Raw genomic sequence first — 26764 nt, forward strand, 5'->3', positions numbered from 1 at the left:
TATCTTTTTTCACCTGAAAATGTCTCTTCTGAGCCTTTTACTCATTTATGTCTTTAGCACATAATATTTTCTCTTACCTGTTTGAGCTATCATTTCCTATAATAAAGGTATTAATAGTTTGTCATGTTCACTAAAAATCTTTTTTCAGAGTGTTTTCCTTTGATTTTTTTTTATAAAATGAAATATCATTTTCACCTCTCTGAATTTCTAATGCACTAATTTTGAGAAAATGCTATAGCTGCAGAGAATTTGAGAGAACCGAGAATTGAAAGTAGAGCACTCGATTTCTTTTAGTTAGTTAAATATTTTAATTCTTAACTCAAGTCCTTCGAAGAAAAGATAGTGTTTGTGAAATATTCTCTAAGCATTCACCTGAAGGAAGTGGAGAAGAGAAAGAAATAAAAATAGCTTTGCCCAAAGGAAAACTTAATAACTTTTTTCATGTTTATTTTATTTTTGAGAGAGAGAGACAGAAACTTAATAATTTTCTTAAGCAGAGATGCATTGTATTACCTAATCACTTTTGCTGATTTCACACAGAAGGAGAACAAACAGTTCTTGGCATTAAAGATCAGGAAAAGAAGAAAGTCATTCTGTTATGACATCTTACACTTTCAAGGAGGTCTTTCCCCCCCCCCCCCCCCCCCCCCCCCCCCTGTCCAGTATTTATTCTTTTCAGTGAATTGCTTCTGCAGAGAAGGGGCCATGTCTTCTGTGAGCATAGCATTGAGTTCTGGTACAGCCAGACAGTGAACAGATGATAGGGTCCATACCCTCAGGGAGTTAAAAGTGTATGTCTCATAAACCGTGGTTTGAAGCCTCCTAGACACTTGGTTAAAATAAATCCTTAAAGAAAAGAAAGCAAAATCACCTATTCTACAAATACATCCGGATTTGTTGTCCATCCAAGGGTAAGTGATATATTCCAAAGGAGATTTACCTGCAGGTGGAATTCACCACCTGAGTCGAGTGTTTAAAAGCAGAATTCCTATATATTTTAATTCTTAACTAAAGTTCTTTGGGGGAAAAGTTAGTATGTGTGAAATAATCTTAAAGCAATTACCTGAAGGCAAATGGAGGAGGGGAGAGGAAAATAAATACAGCTTTGCCCAAAGCTGTATGTGGTTTTATTTAGTTGCATAAAAATACCCTGGACTTGGCTTTCCCTGGATGGAAGCATTTATCCACCCCCTAAACCCTGTCTTTTTTCTCCATTTCAAAAGTCCAATTACAAAAGTTCCTGTGGCATACACATTGGATATGCCTCAAACTTCTGGCAGCAGCACTGCCCTTTTAAAACAGCCAAGGTTCTGGCCCTTCTTACTCAGAGGGATGGAGTAATTATTCTTTTCCTTGGAGAGTAGGAAAGCAGCTCTTCCTCACATCCATCCTCCACGTTTTCTGCGTTACCAAAGTGCCATCATACAACTTCTGACTGGACCTACTTCTTTGGTTTCGTACCAGTAATGCTGCATTTAATATTGCTTGGTGAGGAACACGGGGGAGTGCTGCATATCACTGATCGTTTGGGGGAATTCCTGCTGCATTTCATCTTATTTAAATAAATTCTGCCTAAGACAGCAGGCAGCCTTCTCTAGGGATAGGATCATATCTGTCACTCACTCATTCATTCAGGTAATATTGCAGGTTTCCATATACGGGGGCACCCAAGACAAACAGGACTCCTTTTCTCATGGATCTCACACTCTAGCTTGGGGAGAGAGAAAATAAACCAGCCAACAAATGAAGGAAATTCATTACAGACAATGACAAGTGTGATGAAGAAAAAGAGGGTGAGGCGGTGGAGGATGATGGGTAGTGAGGGTGAGACTTTGCTAATTAGGTTGAGGGGTCTGGGAAGGCTTCCCTGAAATGGTGACCTATGAGCTGAGGAATTGGGATGGCAAGTGGGATCCAGCCATGGAAAAGCTGGGGGGTTGCAGTCACAACAAAGCAAAATAAAATAAAGGACACAGTCTGAGTATTTAAAGAGAAGGAAGTTTTGGCCAGGCCACTGACAGACCAGATCTTGAAGGGCTCAGTCTACGTGAAGGAGAAATTTGCATGTCATTCCCATCAGAGCATTTGGAAAAACACAAAGGCTAACTGAAAAAACTATACTGATTTGGGACCTATTTGAGGGAATGATAATAAGATTTGTTAATTCAGGGGTAGGGAGTGAAGTAAAAAAATCAATGATGAGTTTCAGGTTTCTGGTGGAAATAGGTAAATTGGGAGCCATTTGCAGAGATGAGGAAAATCAAGATTTGAGAAATTAAAATGAAATTCCTTTTGTATCTGTTAATTTTGATCTGTTCATGAGGCATCAAGGTAAAGAAGTGGAATATACAATTGGACGTGGGAATCTGGAGCCCAAAGCATACAGGGGGCAGGATATAATCAGCAAAACAAAGACCTATGTTATGGTGCACATATGAAATGCTTCTTTTTTTTAAGTTCTTATGGTTTATCATTTGGGCAATGTAGTTTGTCTCCATGTAAAACACCAATGTTTTCACATTCTGAAGGCATAGCCTACCTATACTTTCTAGTATATGTATTTTGGTATATGTATTCTAGTGTATACATCATAAGTTACATCCCTTTTCTTCCTTCTGTTTTCTTTTCTTTTCTTTTTTTTAGTGTTTATTTATTTTTGACAGAGAGAGAGAGACAGAGTATGAGTGGGGGAGGGGCAGAGAGAGAGGGAGACACAGAATCCGAAGCAGGCTCCAGGCTCTGAGCTGTCAGCATAGAACCTGACACAGGGCTTGAACTCACAGACCGTGAGATCATGACCTGAGCCGAAGTCAGACGCTCAACCGACTGAGCCACCCAGGCGCCCCTCTTCCTTCTGTTTTCTTAAAAGCCAAGAAATTCACTGGCAGCTAGAAAGCATCTTTAGGATTCTAGATACTTGGGTTAAAGCGCATTAAAACTTTGACAAAATGGGTTACACTCGATTCCCATTATGAAAAGAGAGACATTTTGCAGGACCTGGATAACTGATAAATATTTATTAATTATTGCTCATCAAAGGCATATAAATTTTACTGAGTTTTTTCACTAGCAGTGTTTGGACAATCCTGTGGGGAACCTTTAAGCGATTGCTGGGCTTTTTTGAGTGTAACAAAACGAAAATGTTGAGTAACAGTGATCAAGTATTGGCACTGTGAGATTTTTTTAAGACTTCAATTTGAAAAACTACCCACCCTCTTTTCCCTGAAGAACGCCCATCATTTCTTCCAAGCTTTAAGACCAGACCAGACAAGCTTTTTCCTTGTTGTATTTAGGTAAGGGGTGGGAATGAAGAAGATATAGTAGTGTCAAAGGATATGATTCCACTGGAAGATACTAAATGATGCTGAGTTGATGTAGGTGAATAAATGCACCTTAATGGGTATATTAAGAACATTTGTTCTTTCATCATGTTTTCATGTTCTTAGTTTCTACATAACCTCAGATGTTTTATCATCATGTTTTCCTTATTCCACCTCTTGTAAAAGATGTAGTTTATCAAAGCGTGAAGGTCTGGAAACATTTCTCATCACACTTAATAACCTCTAAAGAATGACATTTTTAAATTAATGTGAACTATAATTGTTATTAAGATGTCCTTAGTTTCATCACCATTTTCTTCTCTGGAACACTCAAAACAATTGATTTTATCTCCAAGACCTAGGCATTTTAAGATATTTATACATTTTTTGTTATTTGTTTCTCCCAGATATTTGAAACATATTATTATATGGTTGAGTAAATCATCTCTCTTTTAAAACTCACTTTTCCTTAAGTAAATCAAAGGTGTGTTTAGTATTCTCATACTAGCTATGAAAGCATTTAGAAAAGTTGGCAGGTTCCCAGAACCTTCTTTTCTGCTTAGAAACTACAAATATACAAATATAGTCCTCAGAAGGACTAGGATAAGAAATAACTACAAGCACCCTAAATGCTAGTAGAATTAGCAGGGAATTAATGAATATTTTGAGAATGTTTTAGACTGTGTAAATTATTAAAAGCTTTTAATTGCTTATTTAAAATTTAATGATTCATATTTCATTAGTAGTGATACATATAAAATACACATATTTTTTTCTGTCTATCTGCTTTTACCATTCATGCTATGATTTCCGTTAAGAGTACACATATCCCTTATTTATTAAATTTCCCAAGAAATTTACTTTAGGCACAAAGTCATCAGATAGTTCATTAACTATGGAATCAAAAGACACAGGTTCAATTTCAAACTCTTTAAAAAAAATTTTTTTTTAATGTTTGTTTATTTTTGAGAGAGAGAGAGAGAGCATGCACATGGGCATGAGCAGGGGAGGGGCACAGAGAGAAAAAGAGAGGGAGACACAGAATCTGAAGCAGGCTCCAGGCTCTGAGCTGTCAGCACAGAGCCTGACATGGGGCTTGAACCCATGAACCATGAGATCATGACCTGAGCTGAAGTCGGACTCTTAACCTACTGTAGAGCCACGCAGGTGCCCACTTTAAAAAAATTTTTTTAATGTTTATTTATTTTTGAGAGAAAGAGAGAGGGACAGAGCGTGAATGGGGGAGGAGCAGAGAGAGAGGGAGACACAGAATCTGAAGCAGGCTCCGGGCTCTGAGCTGACTGCACAGAGGCCAAAGTGGGGCTGAAACTCATGAACTATGAGATCATGACCTGAGCTAAAGTCAGACACTTAACAGACTGAGCCACCCCAGTGCCCCTCAGTTTCAAATTCTTGTCGTATGACTTTCTGCTGGTCACTTCTCTTTGAGCCATACTTGCCATCTTTATCTAAAATAGGTGACAGTACTTACTTGTCCTCACTTGTCCCTCACATAATCCAGTTATGAGATATATGTGAAAAAAATCTAAACTGGGAAGCCCAATACAAATGGAAGGATTTTATTTTTAAACAGAATGTGGTAATGTTTTCTGCATATGTCATTGTAAAATGAGAGTAATTTTTGTGAGTGTTGAAAATAATTGGTCTATGACCAGTAAAAATCACACTGTAATTATAAAAGCCAGTTTCAATACGGCGTAATTTTAAACTACAACTTTAAAATATTAACATATTAGTAATTTTATAATATTGTGTTTTCACAACTAAAAACACTGAAAACAAAAATATAAAATTAGAAATCCTGAAAATATGATGCCTGTTTCCTCTTGGATTATATACTATTTTTCCTGTATGTATGGTATGTGAGTGAGGTTTTCCTACAGTCCAAATCGATTTAAAATATTAAAATTATATCTAAGATTATTTTATCATTTGTTTGCAATTTTTCACGTTGCTTCTTCCTTTAATAGTATGTTCCTGAATTCCTTGCTATGGATGTACAAAATCAAAGTGAGAAATGGCCAATCTTTACCCTGCAATGAGCAAGTACAAGAATCTTCAGCAAGTGATAAATGACTAGAATTTTCCAAATGATCATTTTATTCCCAATGGAAAAAAAATAACAATAAATTTAGAGTAAACATGTCAGGGGGCTAATTCCAACCTTTCCATTAATTCACCATGTGACATCAGGCAAGTAATTTAATTTGTTTGCCCTTTGGCATCAGGGAGTTTGAAATTCAAGCCTAACTTCCATGTCTCAAAAGCTCTGTGATCTTGAGCAAATTATCTTGCTTTTCTGAATAGCCAACACCCCAGTTTTTTCATCTATAAAATGAGTGTAATAGCAGTTATGTCCAGAGTTGATGTAAGGGTTAATGACTTAAGTGCAGGAATTCAAATGGAAACAGATTGATCACAATGGCCAGGGACTCCCTGGAAGAGGCTTCCGGAGATAGTTTTTGTTACCTTAGGGAATATGCCTAAATTGAAGAGCTAGTCTCCAGCGTGATAGGTTCAGATTGCCCTTTATCATTGTATGTGTTTAGATTAGACTCATATCGACCAAGCTCAAGAATGCCAGTTGAGAGCTTTACATGGTCTCCATTGCTGGGTCTTCCTTAATCTTCCTGACACCTGATCTCAAAAGTGGCCAAAGCCCAACTTTTCACCACTTCCTCTGGCATACTCTCCTTGCCCCAACCTGACTCTCCGAGTTAACGACAACTCCGTTCTTCCAAGTCCTCAGCCACACACACCCTGGGATCTCCCTTGGAGTTCTCTTTCCCTCACACCCCATCTAATCCTTGAGTAAACCCTACAGATTTGACGTTCAAATACATCCAGAACCAAACCTCAGTTTAACACCTCCCTGCTGCTCTCATCTGAGCCAGCTCTGGTTCCTTCTGATATTTTACCACTGGCTTCTTCTTCACTTCACTCTTGTCCCCTTAAATTCTGTTCTTGCATAGCAGTTGGAATGGTTCTGTTAAAATATAGGTCAGGTTGTGTTACTCCGCTATGGAAATCCCTCTGATGGTTCACTTGGAAGAAAATCTCAGTTCCCTTATCACAGACCACACAGCTCTATGTGGTCTGCTTCCACTACTGGGATGTCCCCTCATCCCCCGATTCCCTGCCACACCGCTCTCTCTCCATGTTCACTCCACCACATTTGCTGCCCTCCTTGCTTTCCCTTCAGTGAAAGGGGGCTCTCAGTTCCCTCCCCTTGAATGTTCCTTCAATATTTGCATGACTCACTGCCTAGCCCATCCCAATCCCCCTCACCAGAGAGAGCTTCTCTGACCACAGGTCCTACTGATGTGTAGTGTGGTGGCCACATTATGATACCATACATGCACCAAGAGAATGTGAACAGGTTTATTACTGACATAATGGGGCTTTCTGGGGAGAGCAGGGCAGGGTCCCAAGCGAATCCAAAAATGGCTTCAGGGGTACCTGGGTGGCTCAGTCAGTGAAGCATCCAACTATTGATTTCTGCTCAGGTCATGATCTCGAGCCCCGCGTGGGGCTCTGTACTGACAGTGCAGAGCCTACTTTGGATCCTTTCTCTCTGCCCCTCCCTCACTCACCCTCTCTGTCTGTCTCACCATAAATAAACATGTTTTAAAAATGGCTTCAGAAAGCAGAAGAAAGGGATGGGCTCAGCTTTTATTGTGATGAGGAGGAGGCACTAGGGTGAGTGGTCTTGTGCAGGTGGGGCTGCTTGTGTGCTTTGAACTTCCTGTTGCTGCCAAGGGAAGGAAAGCTGGGCTTTCTCTCCTGCTTGCCCAGATGTGAGGCGGGGGAAGAAGGGAGTGTTGGGGCTTGAAGGCTATCAGTAGTCATACACCAAGAATGGAGTCAGACTCCGTTACAATGTTTATCCCATAGTCTTTGTTTACTGCTTTATTTTTCTTCATGGAACTTATTATCCTGTTATAGATTTTCTATGTACTTGTTCTTTATTCTCTCTTAATCCCTCCCTTCTCCTATTATATAGGTTCCAGGAAAGCAGGGACTTTATTTTTTCATCTATAATTATATCCTCCATACTCACAATGGTACCTGATGTATAGTAGGTGCTCAGTAAAAATTTGTTGAGTTATTTTTAAATTGTTTTTAATGTTTATTTTTGAGAGAGAAAGACACAGTGCACATGGGTGAGGGACAGAGAAAGAGAGGGGCACAGGATCTGAAGCAGGCTCCAGGCTCTGAGCTGTCAGCACAGAGCCTGATCCAGGGCTCAGACTCCTGAACTGTGAGATCATGACCTCAGCTGATGTCTGACACTTAACCCACTAAGTCACCCAGGTTCCCCTGTTGAATTATTATTATTTTTTAAATAAAGTAACCAATGTAAGAAGCCTTATTACTGGGATACTCATGTACTCATGACCAGCACGATCTTTCACTAGTCCCAGCCCTGCATGGTAAGCTCAGTTAAAATCAGAAAGTCAAGGGGCACCTGGGTGGCTCAGTTGGTTAAGCATCTGACTTTGGCTCAGGTCACGATCTCACAGTTCGTGGGTTTGAGCCCCGCGTCTGGCTCTGTGCTAACATCTCCGAGCCTGGAGCCTGCTTTGGATTCTGTGTCTTTGTCTCTCTCTGCCTGTCCCCTGCTCAGCTCTGTCTCTCAAAATAAATAAATAAAATAAAAGGTTAAAGATTTTTTTATAAAAATCAGAAAGTCAAGTTCCTGAGGACAGAACTCAGAGGGAGTTTGGATAAATCAAAGGTTTGCATCATTGCCTGGAGCAAGTCAGACCATTGCTGCATCCAGCTCAGAGCAGAAATTATCTTGGTAATGGGCCCCTGCACTTTTCAGAACATTTCATTAATAAATCACAGTAGTTGTGGCTCAGGTGACCCTTTTTCTGGGTTTCCAGAGAAGACTACCCTGCCCTCTATGTTTACACAGCCCTTTTTGTACTTAGATGAAATAAAATTCAGGTTCAAGGCAAGTCTTGCAGAGACTCTTGGAACCAGTCTTTCTCAAACAAGGCAACTTTGAAATGTCTCCGGTCTAAAGCAGGACTCTCCCCCTGCTCTGAGTTCCATGCCCCCCCCCAACGAGTGCTGTCAGGTTAGAAAACATCTGTTCAGAAGCAGATTGTAAATGGCAGTCCCTCTTAATATTGTATCTAAAAGATAAGTGTGAAATAAACCCACGATGTGGCTGCAGAAATTTCTGCTTTAACACTTGAAATCACAGAGGTCTTTTCAAGCTACATTTATGCCTTCAAATGGTTTGTGGAGCTGTGGCCTGGCATCTCGGAAACTATGGCCTGCCCAAACCCACGCTGGGGAAGCAAAGACTTATGGGGTGCTGGAGCCCGCACCCAGTTAGCAGTACAAGTCTCTCCTTTCAAGTACTCTCTGGTCCCTTCTCGACAGAGGCCTCCACTCTGTCCTCCACCATTCCTTTCCCCCTTCGGTAAAAGAGAGGCTGCAGGGTTTTTTTGGGTTTTTTTTGGGTTTTTTTTGCCTGGATTCTTTGCCCCAGGATTCTCTGACAGCCTGTTTGCATTTAGTGTTACTCTTGTACCCATTCTGTAATACCCATGTGGCTCACTGCCTTTATTTTTTCAAGGTATAATATTGGAGTGGCTGTGAAGGAAGCAAACTGTTGGAATGTAGTTCATTCTTATTATATGGAGTGTGTTGATGTCACACATGCAATTATGCATGCATAATTATCAGTGGGCTTTGGGAAAAAGGTCTGAAGTTGAAGAGAATCAAGATGGAAGAATCATAATCCCTAACATGTGTTGTTATAAATTTTAGATGATCCTTTAGGAATTAGACCATACTTTTTTTTACGCACTAAGCAGCTAGTTATCCGGGACTGACGGCGGAAAGGATTTGCCCCTTTGTTTTCACTGTCAATTTCTATTTCTTTTCTGTGTCTCCATCTATCAACAGATGCTCTTTGTTTCCCGAGAAATCATAGCTGATGCCAAATTACCTGTGTTTAAGCAGAACCTCCAGAGTTTCATTTTTCATAGGCACATAAAGAGGCTCTTTTGCTTGGGTGTGTTTTAGATTTTCTGAGGAGGATTAAGCACATGTTCTGGAAGAAGAAGGCTTTGTTTCTAGGAGGGTATTGTTAGAGGCCTGCCCACTTCAGCAGTTGAATAAATAAATAAATGACTCAGTAGGAGGTTGCTGTAGTTCAACCACTGACTGCCCTGTAGCAGCTCAACCAATAGACCCTGCTGGAAAAACAGCTTCCCAAGAACACTTTGAAGAAACAAGAGCCTTGGTTCCAGTTGATGTGAGTCCTGTATGGTCACATCTGTTGGGCATTGTACGTCCAAATTGGAATGGATACATGGTACTGAAAGGCAAATGAATAAAGTGCTCTCCTGAAATCCAAGACCTTGGGATTTCTGTCCTAAAAGGTCTGATTCATCCAACAGATTCACTTTTAAATTTCAAGTGGGTTGAGTGTCTGACTCTTGAGGTCGGCTCAGGTCATGATCCCAGGGTTGTGGGATCGAGCCCCGCATCCGACTTTGCACTGACAGAGCAGAGCCTGCTTGGGATTCTCTCTCTCCTTCTCTCTCTGCCCCTCTCCAACTCGCACACTCTCTTTCTTACTCTCTCTCTCTCAAAAAAAATTCAAATGGGATTTTAAATGGCTGGAGATAAAATGAATATTTTGTGTGTGTTCTAAAATGGCTTACTCTACATGTGTGCAAGTCTATAAATATTTAGGCACTAACTACTGAATTAGAAACCCATGTTTTGATTGCTTCCTATTACTAAAATCCTGGGGAAAGGTTGGGAAAAATAGAACATGGGCTTTGCGGGGTACAGGGTTGGGGGACTCGAGCTGTTTTTTTCTCTTCTGTTTTTTCCTTCCTTCCCTCCCTGTCTTCCTTTTTTTTGACTTGCTTTCTCTCTCTTTCTTTCTTCCTTCCACAGATATGTTTTAAACATCTCTTATATACCAGGCACTGGCCTAGTCAATGGAGCACAGCAGAGGAGAGAAAAGGCAACAGCCCTGCCTACACAGGGCTTTCATTTTCATGAGTTCAAATTCTGTCTCTTGTTTATTTCATGTCTATGACCTTGGACCTGAACTTCATTATCCTAGTGTGCAAAATGGGGATAACACATCTTATTTTATAGGGTTATCATGGTGATTAAAATGAGGTAATACAATAACCTGGACACAGGGACTCAAACATATTCTCGATCTTTCTGCTTCTGCTGATTTGGCTGCAAACATGTCTTTTGTTTTTTGTCCAACATCATCCTCTGGATTTCTGTATTTGCCCTCTTTCTCTGTCTGTCTCTACCTTACTTGTTTTTCCTTGTTTGTTTCTCTATTTGCTTGTATCCCTTCCTGCATGTCTCAGTACCTGTGTCTCTCTGGGCAACCATGTGTCTCTATTTTTGTGTCTCTGTGAGTGCATCTTTCTCTCTCTCTTTGAATATGTTTCTCTGTATCTAGTTTATCTTTTTCTTCCTACCTTTCTGCCTATGTGTGTGTGAGTGTTTGTGTGTGTGTGTGTGTGTGTGTGCGCGAGAGAGAGAGAGAGAGAGAGAGAGAGATCGCATCCCTTTGTGTGCAAGCACTGTTGTCTTTGTGCCCCGACTGTGTTTTTGTTTCTCTGTATCTCTATTTCACTCTTTGTCCCTTTCTTTTATTTATACTCTATCCTTTCTCTCTGTCTTTCTTTCTCTCCCCACCCTTTCCTCCCCCTGTCCTCTGTCCCTTGCTCTGTGTGTCACTCTTGCTTTCTTCTGTGTAGGTCTCTCTCACTTTCTTTCATTTTTACTCTGTGTCTTTCCTGCTTTCCATGGATCTCTGTTTGTCCCTTATGTATTCTCTCTCTCTCCATCACTTTGTCTCTCTCATTACTTGTTCTCTCTGCCAGTCTGTGTCTTTCTCTTGCACATGTATATATGTGTTATGTATTCCTTCATTCATCTAATTATACTTATATTTATGCATGCTTTCCTCATTCCATTCCCGATGCAGCTCAGATATCTAGAGATATTTAGGTAGTAACCTCCTGCCTCAGTGAGAATTAGAAGAAATAGGAATTTGTTCTAACAAGGTTTGAAGGGGGGTGCCTGGGTGGCTCAGCCAGTTAAGAACCTGACTTCTGCTCAGGTCATGATTTCACTGTTTGTTGGTTCAAGCCCCACATCGGTGTCTGTGCTGACAGCTCAGAGCCTGGAGTCTGCTTCGGATTCTGTGTCTCCCTCTCTCTCTGCCCCTCCCCTGCTTGCATTCTCTCTCTCTCTCTCAAAATTAAATAAACATTAGAAAAAATTAATAAAAAAAAGAAGTTTTGAAGGAATTTATGGACAGAGAAGGGGATTTTTTTTTTTTAATTGTAGGCGGGAGTTGAGAAATTTTGGTTGTGTTTTAGATGATGTACTGGCTAGTTTCTGAGCAATTATAAAATGTACACATACAAAACCAAATATAATTAGCAACTCTTAGACCCACCTTCCAATTTCCATACATTCCAGGGTCACTTTTTTAAAGCTCCCTTTGCCAATCCTTATTATGTTTTCTTTCTCACATTTCCCTTTCTGTTGACCCCCTTTTTCCATTTCCTGACCCCTACCAACCTCCCAGTTCATCATGCCAGTGGATGCCAGGTTAATGTCGCCATTACATCAGGCTCTGCTTGAAGTAGATAGAATAAAGATCCCTTGAGAGTTAGATAAGGGCATTTGATCTTTTCAGACAAAAGCCTTATCCTAATGTTGATAACTTGATTTTTCTACCAATTGAATTATTTTGAATGAATGTCCTTATTTAGTAAACTTCTATAGCTGTGGCCCACACAGGTTAAAGTCTATGAAATTTGGTTTGTAAACCACCTACTTATTGTTTTCTAGAGTGTGCCAACACATTTTAGAAATAATGATACTTGCTCAAACTCATCTCTGACCTGAAAAGCTTCCAAGAGTTGTACCATATAAAAGACTGTTCTCTGTTCAAGCAGAATAACTCTTAAGATTTGCAGCACTACTGTTTTGTCTAGAAAAATGGCAGTGGAAAATCTAAGAACTAGTTCCATGCCAGGTAGGCAATATCCAACATGCCCATGGGAGCTGGGAGCCAGTACAGAACTGCTCAAGGTTATATTTAGTGGTAGAAAAGAATCCTCTGTCTAAGAAGGAGCTGTTCTCGTCTGAGTGAGTTTTTTTCTGTCTGGAGAATGTTTACCTTAAACCCTATTGATGTGGGACGAAGGAAATCAGTAAGTTGGAGTCTTACTTTTGATGTACCCACACTCTTGTTTGCCTCTTATTTAGTTTCTTTAATTTTTACTTTATCAAATAAGGACTTCTGTAGTTTTAAAAAATCAATCTGCTCTCAAGATAAATAGTAACCCCCTGCTATCAATACCTGATCTCTACAGGTAAACATTCTTAATTATCTTAAGATATTTTGGGTTGTTATATAGTTACATATTTCTCAATAAAATATGTATATGACTATTGACTTTTCAGGTTTTTCCTTCCTTTTTTTTAAAGTTTATTTTGAAAGGGGGGTGTGGGGAATGGGGAGGGGCAGGGAGAGAGGGAGAGTGAGAGAATGCCAAGCAGGCTCCAGGGTCAGCACAGAGCCCTATGCAGGGCTCAGTCCCACAGGCTAATATCAAGAGTCAGACAATTAACCAACTGAGCCACCCAGGCACCCCTTGATTTTTAATTGTCATCTACCTGACTTCCTACTCACATATATACATACATTTCTTCTCCCTCTTTGGTACCAATATGATTGTGATCATTTTAAAATATGTTGATCAGTTTTTTATTATAAAGAAATTATAATATGTAAATTTTATTCATAGCTGAGGCACAGAATGTGTTTAAAATATAATTAATTACAATTTGACTTTTGCAACATTTTATTTCTTTTTTTTTTTAATTGGTCAACAATATTTATTGAGAGTTTTCTGCATGCCAGGTCTGGAGTAGACTCTTTAGACTTAATCATAAATTAGTGTCAGGTCATAAAGCAAATTCAACGGATGAACAGAAAATATCTAATATAAAAATTGAAATGTATTAATTTTAAAAATTAACATATGAGTAAATTGTCCTGCCCATTTTCCCCTAGGAAGTCTTCACAACCCAGGAGAAAAGATTTACTCCCTAATTTCCACACCCCTCACCCGTGCCATGTACAATGATGACACATATCCATTTTTTTTAATTTTAAAAATAGGTTTTATTTAATCCACTATATCCAAGATAATATCATTGCAACATATAACAGATATTTAAAAAATTGAGATATTTTATAACCCCCCCTTTTTTTTTAACTAAGCCTGAATCTGGTGTGTATGTAGAGGTCACAAAATTTATAGTTAAAGCAAATAGATTCGAATGACCAAGTTGTTCCAAATACAGTTAAAATTTTTCTAATGACTCAAACCAAGAATCGATTTTTAAATTTAAATCTCAATTCATTAAAATTAGGTAAAATTGATGAGCACTGGATATTGTATGTAAGTGATGAATTACCAGAGTCTGCTCTTTTTTTTTTTTTTTTTAATATACATCCAAGTTAGTTAGCATATAGTGCAACAGTGATTTCAGGAGTAGATTCCTTGGTGCCCCTTACCCATTTAGCCCATCCCCCCTCCCACAACCCTTCCAGCAACCCTGTGTTTGGTTTCCATTTTTAAGAGTCTCTTATGTTTTGTCCCCCTCCCTGTTTTTATACTATTTTTGCTTCCCTTCCCTTATGTTCATCTGTTTTGTATCTTAAAGTCCTCATATGAGTGAAGTCATATGATATTTGTCTTTCTCTGACTGACTAATTTCACTTAGCATAAAACCCTCCAGTTCCATCCACATAGTTGCAAATGGCAAGATTTCATTCTTTTTGATTGCTGAGTCATACTCCATATATATATATACATATATATATATATGTATATATATATACCATAACTTCTTTATCCATTCATCCATCGATGGACATTCAGACTCTTTCCATACTTTGGCTACTGTTGATAGTGCTGCTGTAAACATTGGGATGCAGCAACATCTTATTTCTAATAATAGCCTTTTTAAAAAGGCATTGAGCTTTCTAAATGGCTAATGAGTTAGGATCTAAATGAATTAGTATTGCAATACTAATTCATCTCAAACTCTCCATTGAAGCTGAAATTTCTCATTATGATTTAACACTTCAAGTATTTTTAAGCAATTTTATTTTTTTTCCTGAAGACCTTCCCCCTGAATGTCCTTAAGGATCAGTCATTGTCCCACCAAATGCCTACAATATTCTGATTTCTATCACTATAGATTAGTTTTGCTCTGAGTTTAATGATCTCACCTTTTATTTAACACTACTATTTTCAGTAGATTCCTCAACCCAGACTGGTGTCTGTCTGGATGGACTTCTCCAGAGGGGAAATCTCCAGTATTTGCCTAATGTGTAGCAAGGGCAGGTGCCCAGATGTATATCACCCGTGCCGACATTATCTGTGGGTATGGCTGCTTGTTTTCCACCCAGGCTTCTACCTTCTTCATTCTTTTTGAAGAATGCTTCCGTAACACCTTAGGGCATTTGTTGTGCCCCACCTATGGACTTTGATGTCAGCCTTCCCCACTCTGCTTAGTCCCATGGCTGTTACCTATTTACTTTGCGGTTTCCAAAATGACCTTTCACTCACATTCTCTTTGTTCTTGAGAATTGATCGGTTAAATCTTTCCTTTAAGACTGAGAAGGAACTGAGATAAAGAATGTGATCAATCGATCATTTTTAATTCTAAGTGTCAGGGACATTGATTTCTCTGTTTTATTACTGTTGTTAATGTATTATTATTTCTTGTTAAGTTTGTATTTTGGTGAGGATGGAGGTAGCTCAGTGGGAATCATGGATTTACCATAACTACATTGATAGTATAGTCTGACTCTAATTTTTTGGTAAGGTATAATTGACATTTAACGTTATGTAAGTTTTAGGTGTACAACACAATGATTTAGTATTTGTGTATATTGCAAAATGATCACCAAAATAAGTCTGGTTAATATCCGACATCACAGATAGTTACACATTTATTTTTCTTGTGATGGAAACAGATTTACTCTCTTGGCAACTTTGAAATATTCAACCCAGCATTATTAACTCCATTCACCATGCTGAACATTACACCCCCATGACTATTTCATATTTGGAAATTTGTACCTTTTGATCCCCTTCACCCATTTCACCCTTCCCCATTCCCCATTTCTGTTCTCTATATCTGTGAGCTTTGGGTTTGGGGATTTTTTGGGTTTTGCTTTTGTTTTTAGGTTTCTCATATAAGTGAGATCACATGGTCTTTGTCTTTCTCCTTCTTATTCCACTAAGCATAACACCCTTGAGTCCATCTATGTTGTTGCAAATGGCAATATTTCCCTTTTCTTGGCTGAATAGTAATCCTGTGTGTGTGTGTACCACTATTTATTGACTGATAACATCTGTCAGTAGGCCCTTAGGTTCTTTTTGTGTCTTGGGTACTGTAAGTAATGCTGCAGTGAACATGGGGGTGCATATCTTTTTCAGTTAGCATTTTTATTTCCTTCAGATAAATACACAGATGTGGAATTGTATGGGATCCTATGGGAGTTTTATTTTTAATTTTTGGAGAAATCTCCATTCCATTTTCCATAGTGGCTGTATCAATGCACATTCCCACCCACAGTACACAAATGTTTCCTTTTGTCTACACCCTCACTAATACCTGTTATTTCTTATCTTTTTAAAAAATTGCCATTCTAACAGGTATGAGGTTCCCATTTTTGGTCAGTGTATAATTCATGTTACTTAATGTGTTATGTTGTATTGAATGTAGAAGAAAATATAGTTCTGTTTTCTCTTTCAATTCTAAAATACAAATTAGAAGTAAAATATGAGAATATTATGCATTCAAAAATAATATTTACAAGTAGTTGCATAATATTTGCACTGTCATATATTATAGTGATTAGATGACCTCAGTTTATTGTTTCCCACCTGATATGTGGTGGGTTTACATGACTACTGCAGTACATAGGTGAGATAGATGTTCTCAGTTCTCAGCAAGTGAATAAAATGAGAATTATAGTATGATAGTGGTATTCAACCTTTTGTTCCAAGTTATACAGATAGTAAGTAATAGAGCTGAGAGGATAAACTCAGGTACATTTTATAATTCTTTTAAACTATTGCTTGTTTCCTGAAATAAGCTTTCTTCCTTACCTAATCTCTACCAAAATAAGGCTTTCATAATCTGGAATGTGGGAAGAGCTTTTACCAGATAATAAAAGCTATATTACTCTAGGCCAGTGTTAGTTTCCTTAGCTATTGGATGTGGTTCTGCAACAGAGTTAAGCATGATTTGTTTTTAACTTCCCTTCCATTATTGCATATGTGCACCCAACTTCTGGATATTTCCATTTAAGTCATAATAATGAGAGAAAGAGCTGAGAACTAGAATGAATCAATTACAAGTCAAATCTTTTCCTCTAACAGAGAGAAGGAGAAAAGGATCATCAAGTGCGTTTGGCAGTTGGAAACGGCCTACGGAGTGATGTATGGAGGGAATTTTTAGACAGATTTGGAAATATTAAGATGTGTGAGCTTTATGGAGCTACTGAAGGAAACATTTGTTTAATGAATCATAATGGGAAAATTGGATCCGTTGGGAGAACAAATTTCCTTCACAAAGTAAGTATGGTATTTTCTTTACAAAAGAAATATATTGGGATCTGCTTACCTCTCTTCTAGACTTCTTGTTTGTGAATTATGGTAAATATTATCACCTTTCTTTTTACTTTTTTTTGAAGTTGAGAACGTCTATAAAGTCATGGCCTCTAAGTGAACATAGATTATGAAAATCTTAACCATCTCACATGTTTTCCTCTGTAATGTAGGGATAATGATACCTAAGTCTTTTGTTCTGTTTTCAAATTTAATGATGTAATGTATAAACAGCAAGCAAAGTTTCTAATACATGTTAATTTGACTCTTTTCATTTTGCCTGAGTATTTTCAATGCAGGGTTTCTGCTTACCCTTCATTTTTATATCACTCAAAAGTTATGTACAGGCTTCTAATGAATCAAGATACTACTAAAAATCGTAAAAGCTGCCCCAAATCACTTACCTAGGAGTAAAAAACTTCCTGCTGATTTCTCAGTAACAACTGTGGAAGACAAAAGATTGAACAGATGTCTTCAGCTGGTTTGGTGAAAGTAATTGTCAAATAGAGTTTATAGTCATCGATATTTTTTAAGGAATAAAAGTGAAAGCAAAGAAAATAGTCTCTAAATTTATAAAGCAAAATGTATGTAACCTCAAGAGGAACTAAAATAAGGCTGGAATCATAGTAGGATATTATGTTATAGCTGTTTCAATGTTTGATAGAAGAAGCCAAAGAAAATCTGCAATGATACAGAATAATGCAACAAAGAAACTACTTGAGTTAATGAATATATATAGGACACTGCCTCTAAAAACTGCAGAATAGGGGCACCTGGGTGGCCCAGTCCATTGAGTGTCCAGCTCTTGGTCTCAGCTTAAGCCTTGATCTCAGGGTCATAAGTTCAAGCCCCATGTGGGGCTCTGCATGGGGCTTCATACAGGTTGTGGAGCCTACCAAATAATAATAATAATAATAATAATAATAATAATAATAGTAATAATAATAAATATAAATAATTTGAAAAAAACTGCAGAACATCCATTCTTTTCAAGCCCTTATGAAACATTCACAAAGATTACTGGGCCACTTAGGGAATTCCAGCAAATCTCAGAGGGTTGAATATAGATGATGTTTCCAACAGCATTTTAATTCAAGTAGAAATAAATGTTTTAAATGACAGCTAGTTCATCTCCCGTATATTTGGAAATAAAACATCACTAAGTTTCCAGTGAGTCAACAAAAAAAATAATTGAAGTTAAAAAGTAATTTGAGCTGAATCAAGATGAAAGCATTATATTTCATAATTTTTGGACTCACATAAGAATGGTTGAAAATTTGTGAGCTAAATATCCATTTCTGGGAGTTAATTAAAATGCAACTGAGGGGGCACCTGGGCGGCTCAGTTAAGCATCTGACTTCAGCTCAGGTCATGATCTCATGGCTTATAAGTTCTGTGCTGATAGCTCAGAGCCTACTTCGGATTCTGTGTGTCCCTCTCTCTCTGCCTCTCCCCTGTTCACAGTCTTTCTCTCTCTCAAAAATAAATAAACACTTAAAAAGTGTTTTTTAAATACATAAAAAGCAACTGAAATAAACCTAAAGAAAATAAAAAGAAGGAAGTAGTCAAGAACATAAATTAAAGAAATATAAAATAAACAGTGAGGAGCATCAAAAGAGATAAGCATATAATTTTTAAAAAGCAGAGAAATAGATTCAAAGCTGATAGAAATTGCTCTGATGTTTGTAACCTTGAGAAGATACAAACAATTTTTATGATGTGCTCTTTGGGATTTGGAGGGTCTTCTTGACATCACAGACATGCATGTACATTCTGAAAAGTAATTTGGGGAAAATAAGTGCTGACACTACTGAGGTTTACAACTCCTTCCAGTTAATTTTCTCAACTCATTGCAATGGTTCCATTAAAAATTTGGTATTCATGTTAAAGCTCTTTAGTGAAGCTGAGTCATTGCAAAGTAATCATCCAACAAGAGCACAATGAAGAAGATTTGTATTTTACATTACTGGCTTGACTTCATTATAATTTTATAATGTCTTAAATTCCCTGTCAGACTGCAATACTGTCAATAAAGCAAGAAGGCATGATTGTCTCCAACTGATTTGGAAAACTTCTGATTTTAAACTTAGGCTCAGTTATGTTTTCAGTTTGGAAATGAAAAACATGGTACCTCATATCAAATGAATTCTACCTTATCTTTTCTCACTTCATTTGCATATGAGTTTGTTACAGAGCAGGGAAGCTGAAAAATTTGGACCAATAATTGCTTCATGATCGTGTGGGGAGATTTGATAAGTCTGTCTCTCACAAATTTAAACTTCATGGAGGCCTCCTCTCCACTTACTGTCTCAGAAACAAATCAGCCTCCAAAGATGGGATATAAACAGAGAAGGAAAAAGAAGAGGCATCAACACAGAGCTCCTGTGACCCAAGTGTCCTTCTTGTGTGTCACATTTACCATTTAAACACACACAGCTGAAGGGCTCTGTGTGCCATTTGTGCCCTCAGAGCAAACACTATATTTTGTGACAGTGCCTTTGATGGACGAACCTGCATTTGATAACAGCAACAGACTGGCTTTTCCTTATCCCTACACCCACGGATAACATAATTGGGAAGGAACAAACACAAAATCCTTAGAGAAAATAAAACTTGAAAAAAAAAAGATAAATCTTAATAAAAGGTAGCTGAAAAAATAATATGGATGCACAGAAAATAATAAGCCCTCCGAAATGACCAGGGAATGTTTCCCTTAATTCCCCTTAATTTCAAAAATTGCAATGATACTCTCTTTAAAAATAAGAGCTCAGGGGTGCCTGGGTGGCTCAGTCTGTTGGGCGTCTGACTTCGGCTCGGGTCATGGTTTCAGGGCTCGTGAGTTTGAGCCCTGCATTGGACTCTGTGCTGAAGGTCTGGAGACTCAGGGTCTGGAGACTGCTTTGGATGCTGTGTCCCCCCTCCCCTCTCTCTCTCTCTCTCTCTCTCTCTCTCTCTCTCTCTCTCTGCCCCTCCCCTGCTCATGCTCTCTGTCTCCTTCAAAAATAAATAAACATTAAAAAAAATTAAAAAATAAATAAATAAAAATAAGAGCCCAAAAGAGAGGAAAGTTGGGGCACCTGGGTGGCGCAGTCGGTTAAGCGTCTGACTTCAGCCAGGTCACGATCTCGCGGTCCGGGAGTTCGAGCCCCGCGTCAGGCTCTGGGCTGATGGCTCAGAGCCTGGAGCCTGTTTCCGATTCTGTGTCTCCCTCTCTCTCTGCCCCTCCCCCGTTCATGCTCTGTCTCTCTCTGTCCCAAAAATAAATAAACGTTGAAAAAAAAAATAAAAAAAAAAAAAAGAGAGGAAGGTTCCAGGAAAATGTCAATCAACAAAAGGAGTTGGAAAGTAGATAGAGTCAGCTCAAAGAAAAAAAAAATAAAAGGGAAGATGAAAGTATTGCACAAATGAACACCACTTTATAGGCTGTAACATTGTTAGGGAGCAAGATAGATGGGATTAAGGCATCACACAAACACAATAAAAAGAATAAGCAAATAGGAATACAAAATAAATTAGAAAGATTTTGGAAACATAGACAGTTATCTGACATGTGCTAATTGGTGTCCCTGCAGAAAAAGAAAAGTAAAGAGAAGACTCTTATTTGAAACCTAATAGAGGAAAACTTCCTTAAAGACTTGAATCTTTAGCAAAAGAGCACATTGTGTTCCAGGAACAAATAACTTAACGCAGGATGATCATCAGAAAAATATATGCTGTTGAAATTACTGAACACAAATTAAAGATCTCTAAGGAGATGCTGAGGCAGAGAAAACAAAGGTTGTACAAACTGTAGGTTGAAGATGCGAAACAGCTCAGGCTTCTCTCAAAATGAGGACAAAACACTCAATGCCAGAAAGAAACAAAAAAACAAAGTAATGTATTCACCGAAGAATTTTACTTCTGACCCCATTGTTCTTTGAGTCTAAAGAGGTGTTCTCAAAAAGTTAAGAAATCAGAGACTATAACACCCATGTATTTACAGGAATTCGATACTTTCGCAAACTCACTTAGTGAAAATGTCCAGTCATCCTGAAGATAAAACAGAACTTAGAAATGAAGGAATCACCTTCAGTTAACAGGATTGATTGAATCCATTTAAATATAGAAGATTGAACAGCTCCAAATTATGTTTATAGATGGATGGAAGTATAAATTCTGAAAATATAAAAATAATTATAGCACTAACAATGATGGGAATTGGGCGGGAGCAGAGGCCGAAACACAAGTGCTAATTCTTTCATCTTACATAGTAAGTCCATAAATACAGTGTAAATAAAAGGCTCCTTCACATGTCTTTAAACTTTTTTATTATCTTAAAAGTAGGCATTTTTTTAAGTTTATTTATTTGGAGAGGGAGAGGGAGAGGGAGGGAGAGAGAGAGAGAGAGAGAGAGAGAGGGGGGTGGGGAGGGGCAGAGAGAGAGACTCCCAAGCAGGCTCCGTGCTGATAGCCCAGAGCCCAGTGCGAGGCTTGATCCCACAAACTATGAAATCATGACCTGAGCCAAAACCAAGAGTCAGTTGCTTAACCAACTGAGCCGCCTAGGTGCCCTAAAAGTAGGTGTTTTTTATGGACTAGGAAATTCAGCTAACTATGAAGTTAGGCAATAATCCATACAAGCCCTCCCTTACCTCTGACAGCACTTGTAGTTATGAAGTCCCTAAAGCCCCCTTTGGGTTCAATAATTCACTAAGTACTCACAAAACTCACAGAAAGCTGTTATGCATAATAATTACCATTTATTACATCTAAAGGATCTAAAGGATACAGATTAAAATCAGACGGAGGAGGAAGCAATGGGGCAGAATCAGCAGGGCACCAAATGCAAGGCTTCTACTCCTTTCCTGTGGAGACAGGATGGCATTACTCTCCTGGAATTGACAGGTGACAATGTACATGGAGTATTGCCAGCTAGGGAAACTCACCAGCCTTGACGTCCACATTTACATGTAGTTGGCTGCTTCTGGGGCTAACCTCCATCTCCAATCCCTCAAGAGGTCAAGCTAGGGGACCCAAGGCCCCGTCCCTACATCACATTATCAGTGTGGTTCAGACACTAAATCTAACTCGTATTGTCACTATCCACATGCCGAACAGCCTGAGGCTAACAAACATACTGTTGGCCATGGCATTGGAGGGGCATAGAGATTATCTGCCAGAAGCTGAGAGTGAAAGCCAGACCTCTGGTTAACTTCTGCGGTTAAGGTTAAATTCTTTACCTCACAGGGACTGATATCTTTTACATTAAAGAAACACTGTAATTTAACTTGAGCTCCATTTTCATTGGTTAAACTCAAGGAAATTTAAATTGGTTTCACTTCCTAAAATGGTATGGTTTCATTTGTCAGAGAGTATATTTTATTAATCAGTTTCCTACCTTTCTCTCTATCAATTTAAACACATTTGTAATGATGCTCATCAAATGAACTCCTTTATACAGTCTATTAAAATTTTTCAGTATGCCTCACCCTGTGAACCCAATGAACACAGTGGACATAGATTCCTGTTGATGTGCAGGTTATATTCTATTGGGGAAGGCAGAAAACAAACAAGATAAACATAACCGATTAACAGAGGCAGTGAGTTTTGTATTTGCTTTCCAGCTTCTAAATGTACAGATGTGAATAGACAAAAGCATGTGAACATGTATGGGAACTCTGAGGCACTGTGTACAGCCCCCAGGTGTGTGCTTCAGAGTGCTGGGGATCCGTTTACCTAGTCTGTTATGAATGTGATCCCATGCAGCTCTGCTCTTGACACACATACCTATACCTGTGTGTGCGCATATACAATCAGGGGATATTAAAGTGGGGATGTGGGGTGCCTGGGTGGCTCAGTCAGTTAAGCGCCTGCCTTCAGCTCGGGTCATGATCTTGCAGTTCGTGAGTTCCAGCCCCACATTGGGCTTTGCGCTGACAGTGCAGAGCCTGCTTGGGATTCTCTCTCCCTCTCTTTCTGCTCCTCCCCCGCTGTTCTTTCTCTCTCTCTCTCTCTCTCTGAGTGAATAATAAAATAAACTTAAAAAATTTTTTTAAAAGGTGGGGATTTATTTACTTTTATTTGTGTTATTATAACACAGCCATTTTTGTAATCGTGTGGAATCTCAAAGGCAAGAAAAAAATAGAAATCCCTCTAGCTGAAACTTAATACTCAGACCCAGACCATTTCAAGATGCTGCGATATATTTAAATTTCATTCGTATGATAAAATTACCCAATTTGTGACCTGCAAGTCCCCTATATGTGACAACAGGCACAGTGGTTTGGTGTAGAATGAATCGCATCCATGAATGCGGTTGACCAATTAATCTGAAAGAAACAACACTAATGCTGATATCATCAGCTCCTGAGCAACGTTTTCAAACTATAAAACATGTTAAAGGAGATTGGTAATGAACAAGGGCACTGTTCCTGTTTGATCAAAATGATAAATGCAGTTCCAGAACTTCTGGAATCTCTCCTTTTACCAGTCATTAGGCAAGTGGCCAGAAAGCTGTTATCCCAATTACAGACGAAGACCAACAAGATGCAAGCTTACCTTTTAATAAAGAATCTTTATGTCTAGAATTACAATATATTTTGTTTTGCCTCCTCTCTCATTGACCCACATCTTAAAATGGGATAATATTAATTAAATTATCCCATTAAATTAAATGCTGTTCTTAAGCTTGTAGCAGTGTCTGACATGCAGTAGGCACTCAATGGCCTACTCAAAGGCACAACATGAGTTGGTGTCAGTTATATTCATCACAAGTAATGAATTGTGATTCTAATTACATGTGGATTTTACTGACATTAAAAATAGGGGTGCCTGGGTGGCTCAGTCAGTTAAGCTTCCAGCTCATGACTTTGGCTTAGATCATGACCTCATGGTGTCATGAGTTCGAGCCCTACATCAGGTTCTATGCTGGCAGCACAGAGCCTGCTTGGGATTCTCTCTCTCTCCCTCTCTCTCTGCCTCTCCCCAGCTCGTGTGCTTTATTTCTCACTCTCTCAAAATAAATGAATAAACTTAAAAAACAAAAACAAATGTTTGTGTCTAGTCTTCAATGATAAATAATACATTTATCTCGGGGTGTCTGGGTGCCTCAGTCTGTTAAGCGTTCAACTTCGGCTCTGGTCATGATCTCATGGTTTATGAGTTTGAGCCCTGTGTCAGCCTCTGTGCTGACAGCTCAGAGCTGGAGCCTGCTTCGGCTTCTGTGTGTGTCTCTCTCTGTCCCTTCCCTGCTTGTGTGTGTGTATTCTCTCTCTCTGAAAAGTAAATAAACATTAAAAAAATTTTTTTGTAAATAATACATTTACCTCACTAATTTTATTCATCTTTTCCCACTTACTTGTTCTATATTTGTTCATTTTGTTTCTCCTCCTCTTGGTCTGTCTTCTCTGTGTCCTTCCTTATTATTTTTTCTTACCTCCTTTTATTATCTCCATCTTAGCTTACCATTTTCTAGTTCTCCTTAATAAGATTGTTTAATGGATCAGGAAAACCTCAGTTTCCTTATATATAAAATAAATGAGTTGGATTGAACCACTCTGCAGTTTTCTCCCAGGGTCACACGTTAGTGGATTGTGAATCCGCGTGGCATGGTAACATGGACATTACAAGAGCAGGGTAGCTGGAAATATTTGGGGACAAGGAGAGATGTCCAATTAGCTTGCTTCCCAATCTGGTGAGTGTGTTCTACCAATTTACCATCTCATAGCACATGAGTGCACAGAGGTACCGAGTTAGTTTAGGGACATTAAGGTGAAAGGCCTAGGGAAAAAGTTCAAAGTCCGTGTCAAATAAGTATTTTTTAGGCATCTGATCCCTCCTTTTTCAAGGGATTGTAAATTTAAAGTAGACAACAAAATCCTTGCATTCACATAGTTGACATTTTAGTTCTATTAAAACTTTTATTTCAAAGGCTGTTTCTGAATGATTTCTAAAGGAGAAGGCAAGAAGTGTTCCTCTTACCTGGGGTTAGTAGAATATGTAATTGAGGAATAAAGAATAAAATTAAATTTTCCTAAGATAATGTGCAACATAAAATGAAATTGAAGTAAATACCAGTATATAAGTGCTATTTACTATTGCCTTCAGTTTTGAGTTTCAAATACATAGTTAATTTTTTTTCAGTAAAGTTGACTTATAGTAATAAATCTACATTCTCATTCTTTATTTCAACTGACAGAACAAAAAGTCCATAACCGGTAGATGTCACTGCACAAATGAATATTTTGTTGTTGTTTTTGTCTTTATTGTGTGTTTAATTTTGTTTTGGCAGCTTTTATTCACTTTTGACTTGATAAAGTATGATGTTCAGAAAGATGAACCCATTAGAAATGAACAGGGCTGGTGTATTCCTGTGAAAAAAGGTAAGATTCTTGTGTTTGACCACGTCCCCTCAGGCAATGTTTCTGAATTTCTGTTTGATTACTACTGAATTTAGAATGAATGGCTTTTACTAATATGTGATGAGACTTGTTTGGAATTTCAGTGCAGGGAGAAGAGTTTAATTATTAGATGTTAGGGATCCCAGATGGGTCACTCAGTAAGATATTGAAATTTAGAACACATTACTCTTGCGCTCATATTTCCTTTTTTTAAAAATGTTTATTTTGAGAGAAAGAGAGAGAGCAAGCAGAGGAGTGGCAGAGAGAGAAGGAGAGAGAGTGGAGCCTGATGAAGGGCTCAGTCTTACTACTGTGAGATCATGACCTAAGCTGAAATCAAGAGTTGGATGCTTAACCAACTGAGCCATGCAGGCACTCCTGGGCTTATATTTTTCTCAGTCCACCACGTCTAGCTGTAATAGTGGCACTAATGTCTCATATGACTAAGACATAATATGAAAAACAATGCCCTAGTTATCATTCTAGGTATCATGGAAAGTCAGGCAGACTTCGATTTAAATGTGGGCTCTCACGCTTAGAAACTGTCCAACTCTGGGCAGGCCACTCAGGCTGAGATTATTTTCTTCATATGTAGAGTAGAGGTGACAACATTTATTTATGAGGTTATTGTTCACAATTACATGAGATGATAGATGTAGAACACTACTGAGAGCCTGGCATGTGGCTTGCTACCTCCCCACTTCTCTTCTCCCTCTCGCTTCCCTCCTCCCCCAAGGAGGACTTTATGATGATTTTTGGTTAGACATGTTAATAAAAGCAAGTGCCCCAATTAACTTGCTGCTGCATATAATCAGTCTAGGAATTTAAATGTAGATATGTGCATTTGGAATTGTTTAGACATTCAGTCTGAATAAATCAGGCCAAAATTACTTTTTGCCGCCTCAGAATATGCTTGGACTACATTTCAGAGATGATTTCATTTAAATTGTTACTTCAAATGTGGAGATAAAGGTTGCAAGCCTGGTCGGCTGGTTTGTTCTGGTAGCTGAAAGCTTAGGAAGAATATAAGCATTATCTATTAAAACACAAATTTCCTTCTCCTCTAAATTTCAAGCCTAAGGGCATCTATAAAATATCTTTCCCTAATGCAACTCTATAAGTTGTGTCCAAGAAAAAAGCCATTTCTAAGCTATACACACACTTAACTAGTGTGTTTTGTTTTATTTTATTTATTTATTTTACAATTTTATTTGTTTAAGTAATCTCTATACCCAACATGGGACTCCAACTCACAACCTCAAGATTATGAGTCACACGCTCTACCGACCAAGCCAGCCAAGCACTCCTGGTGTATTTTACTTATTAC

At 38.4% G+C, this 26764-nt stretch overlaps 1 protein-coding gene across 1 annotated transcript in view; it reads left to right on the forward strand.

Annotated features, from left to right (window-relative positions):
- Positions 1-26764, forward strand: part of SLC27A6 (solute carrier family 27 member 6) — an 80868-nt gene that overhangs the window by 44440 nt on the left and 9664 nt on the right. Inside the window, exons 5-6 of the mRNA XM_043586901.1 lie at positions 16832-17026; positions 25329-25419. Of these exons, the coding sequence (XP_043442836.1) occupies positions 16832-17026; positions 25329-25419 (286 nt within the window). The remainder of the gene's footprint in view (positions 1-16831; positions 17027-25328; positions 25420-26764) is intronic.

Source organism: Prionailurus bengalensis, chromosome A1, assembly GCF_016509475.1.
Source record: "Prionailurus bengalensis isolate Pbe53 chromosome A1, Fcat_Pben_1.1_paternal_pri, whole genome shotgun sequence".
In the NCBI taxonomy this organism is placed as follows: domain Eukaryota; kingdom Metazoa; phylum Chordata; class Mammalia; order Carnivora; family Felidae; genus Prionailurus; species Prionailurus bengalensis.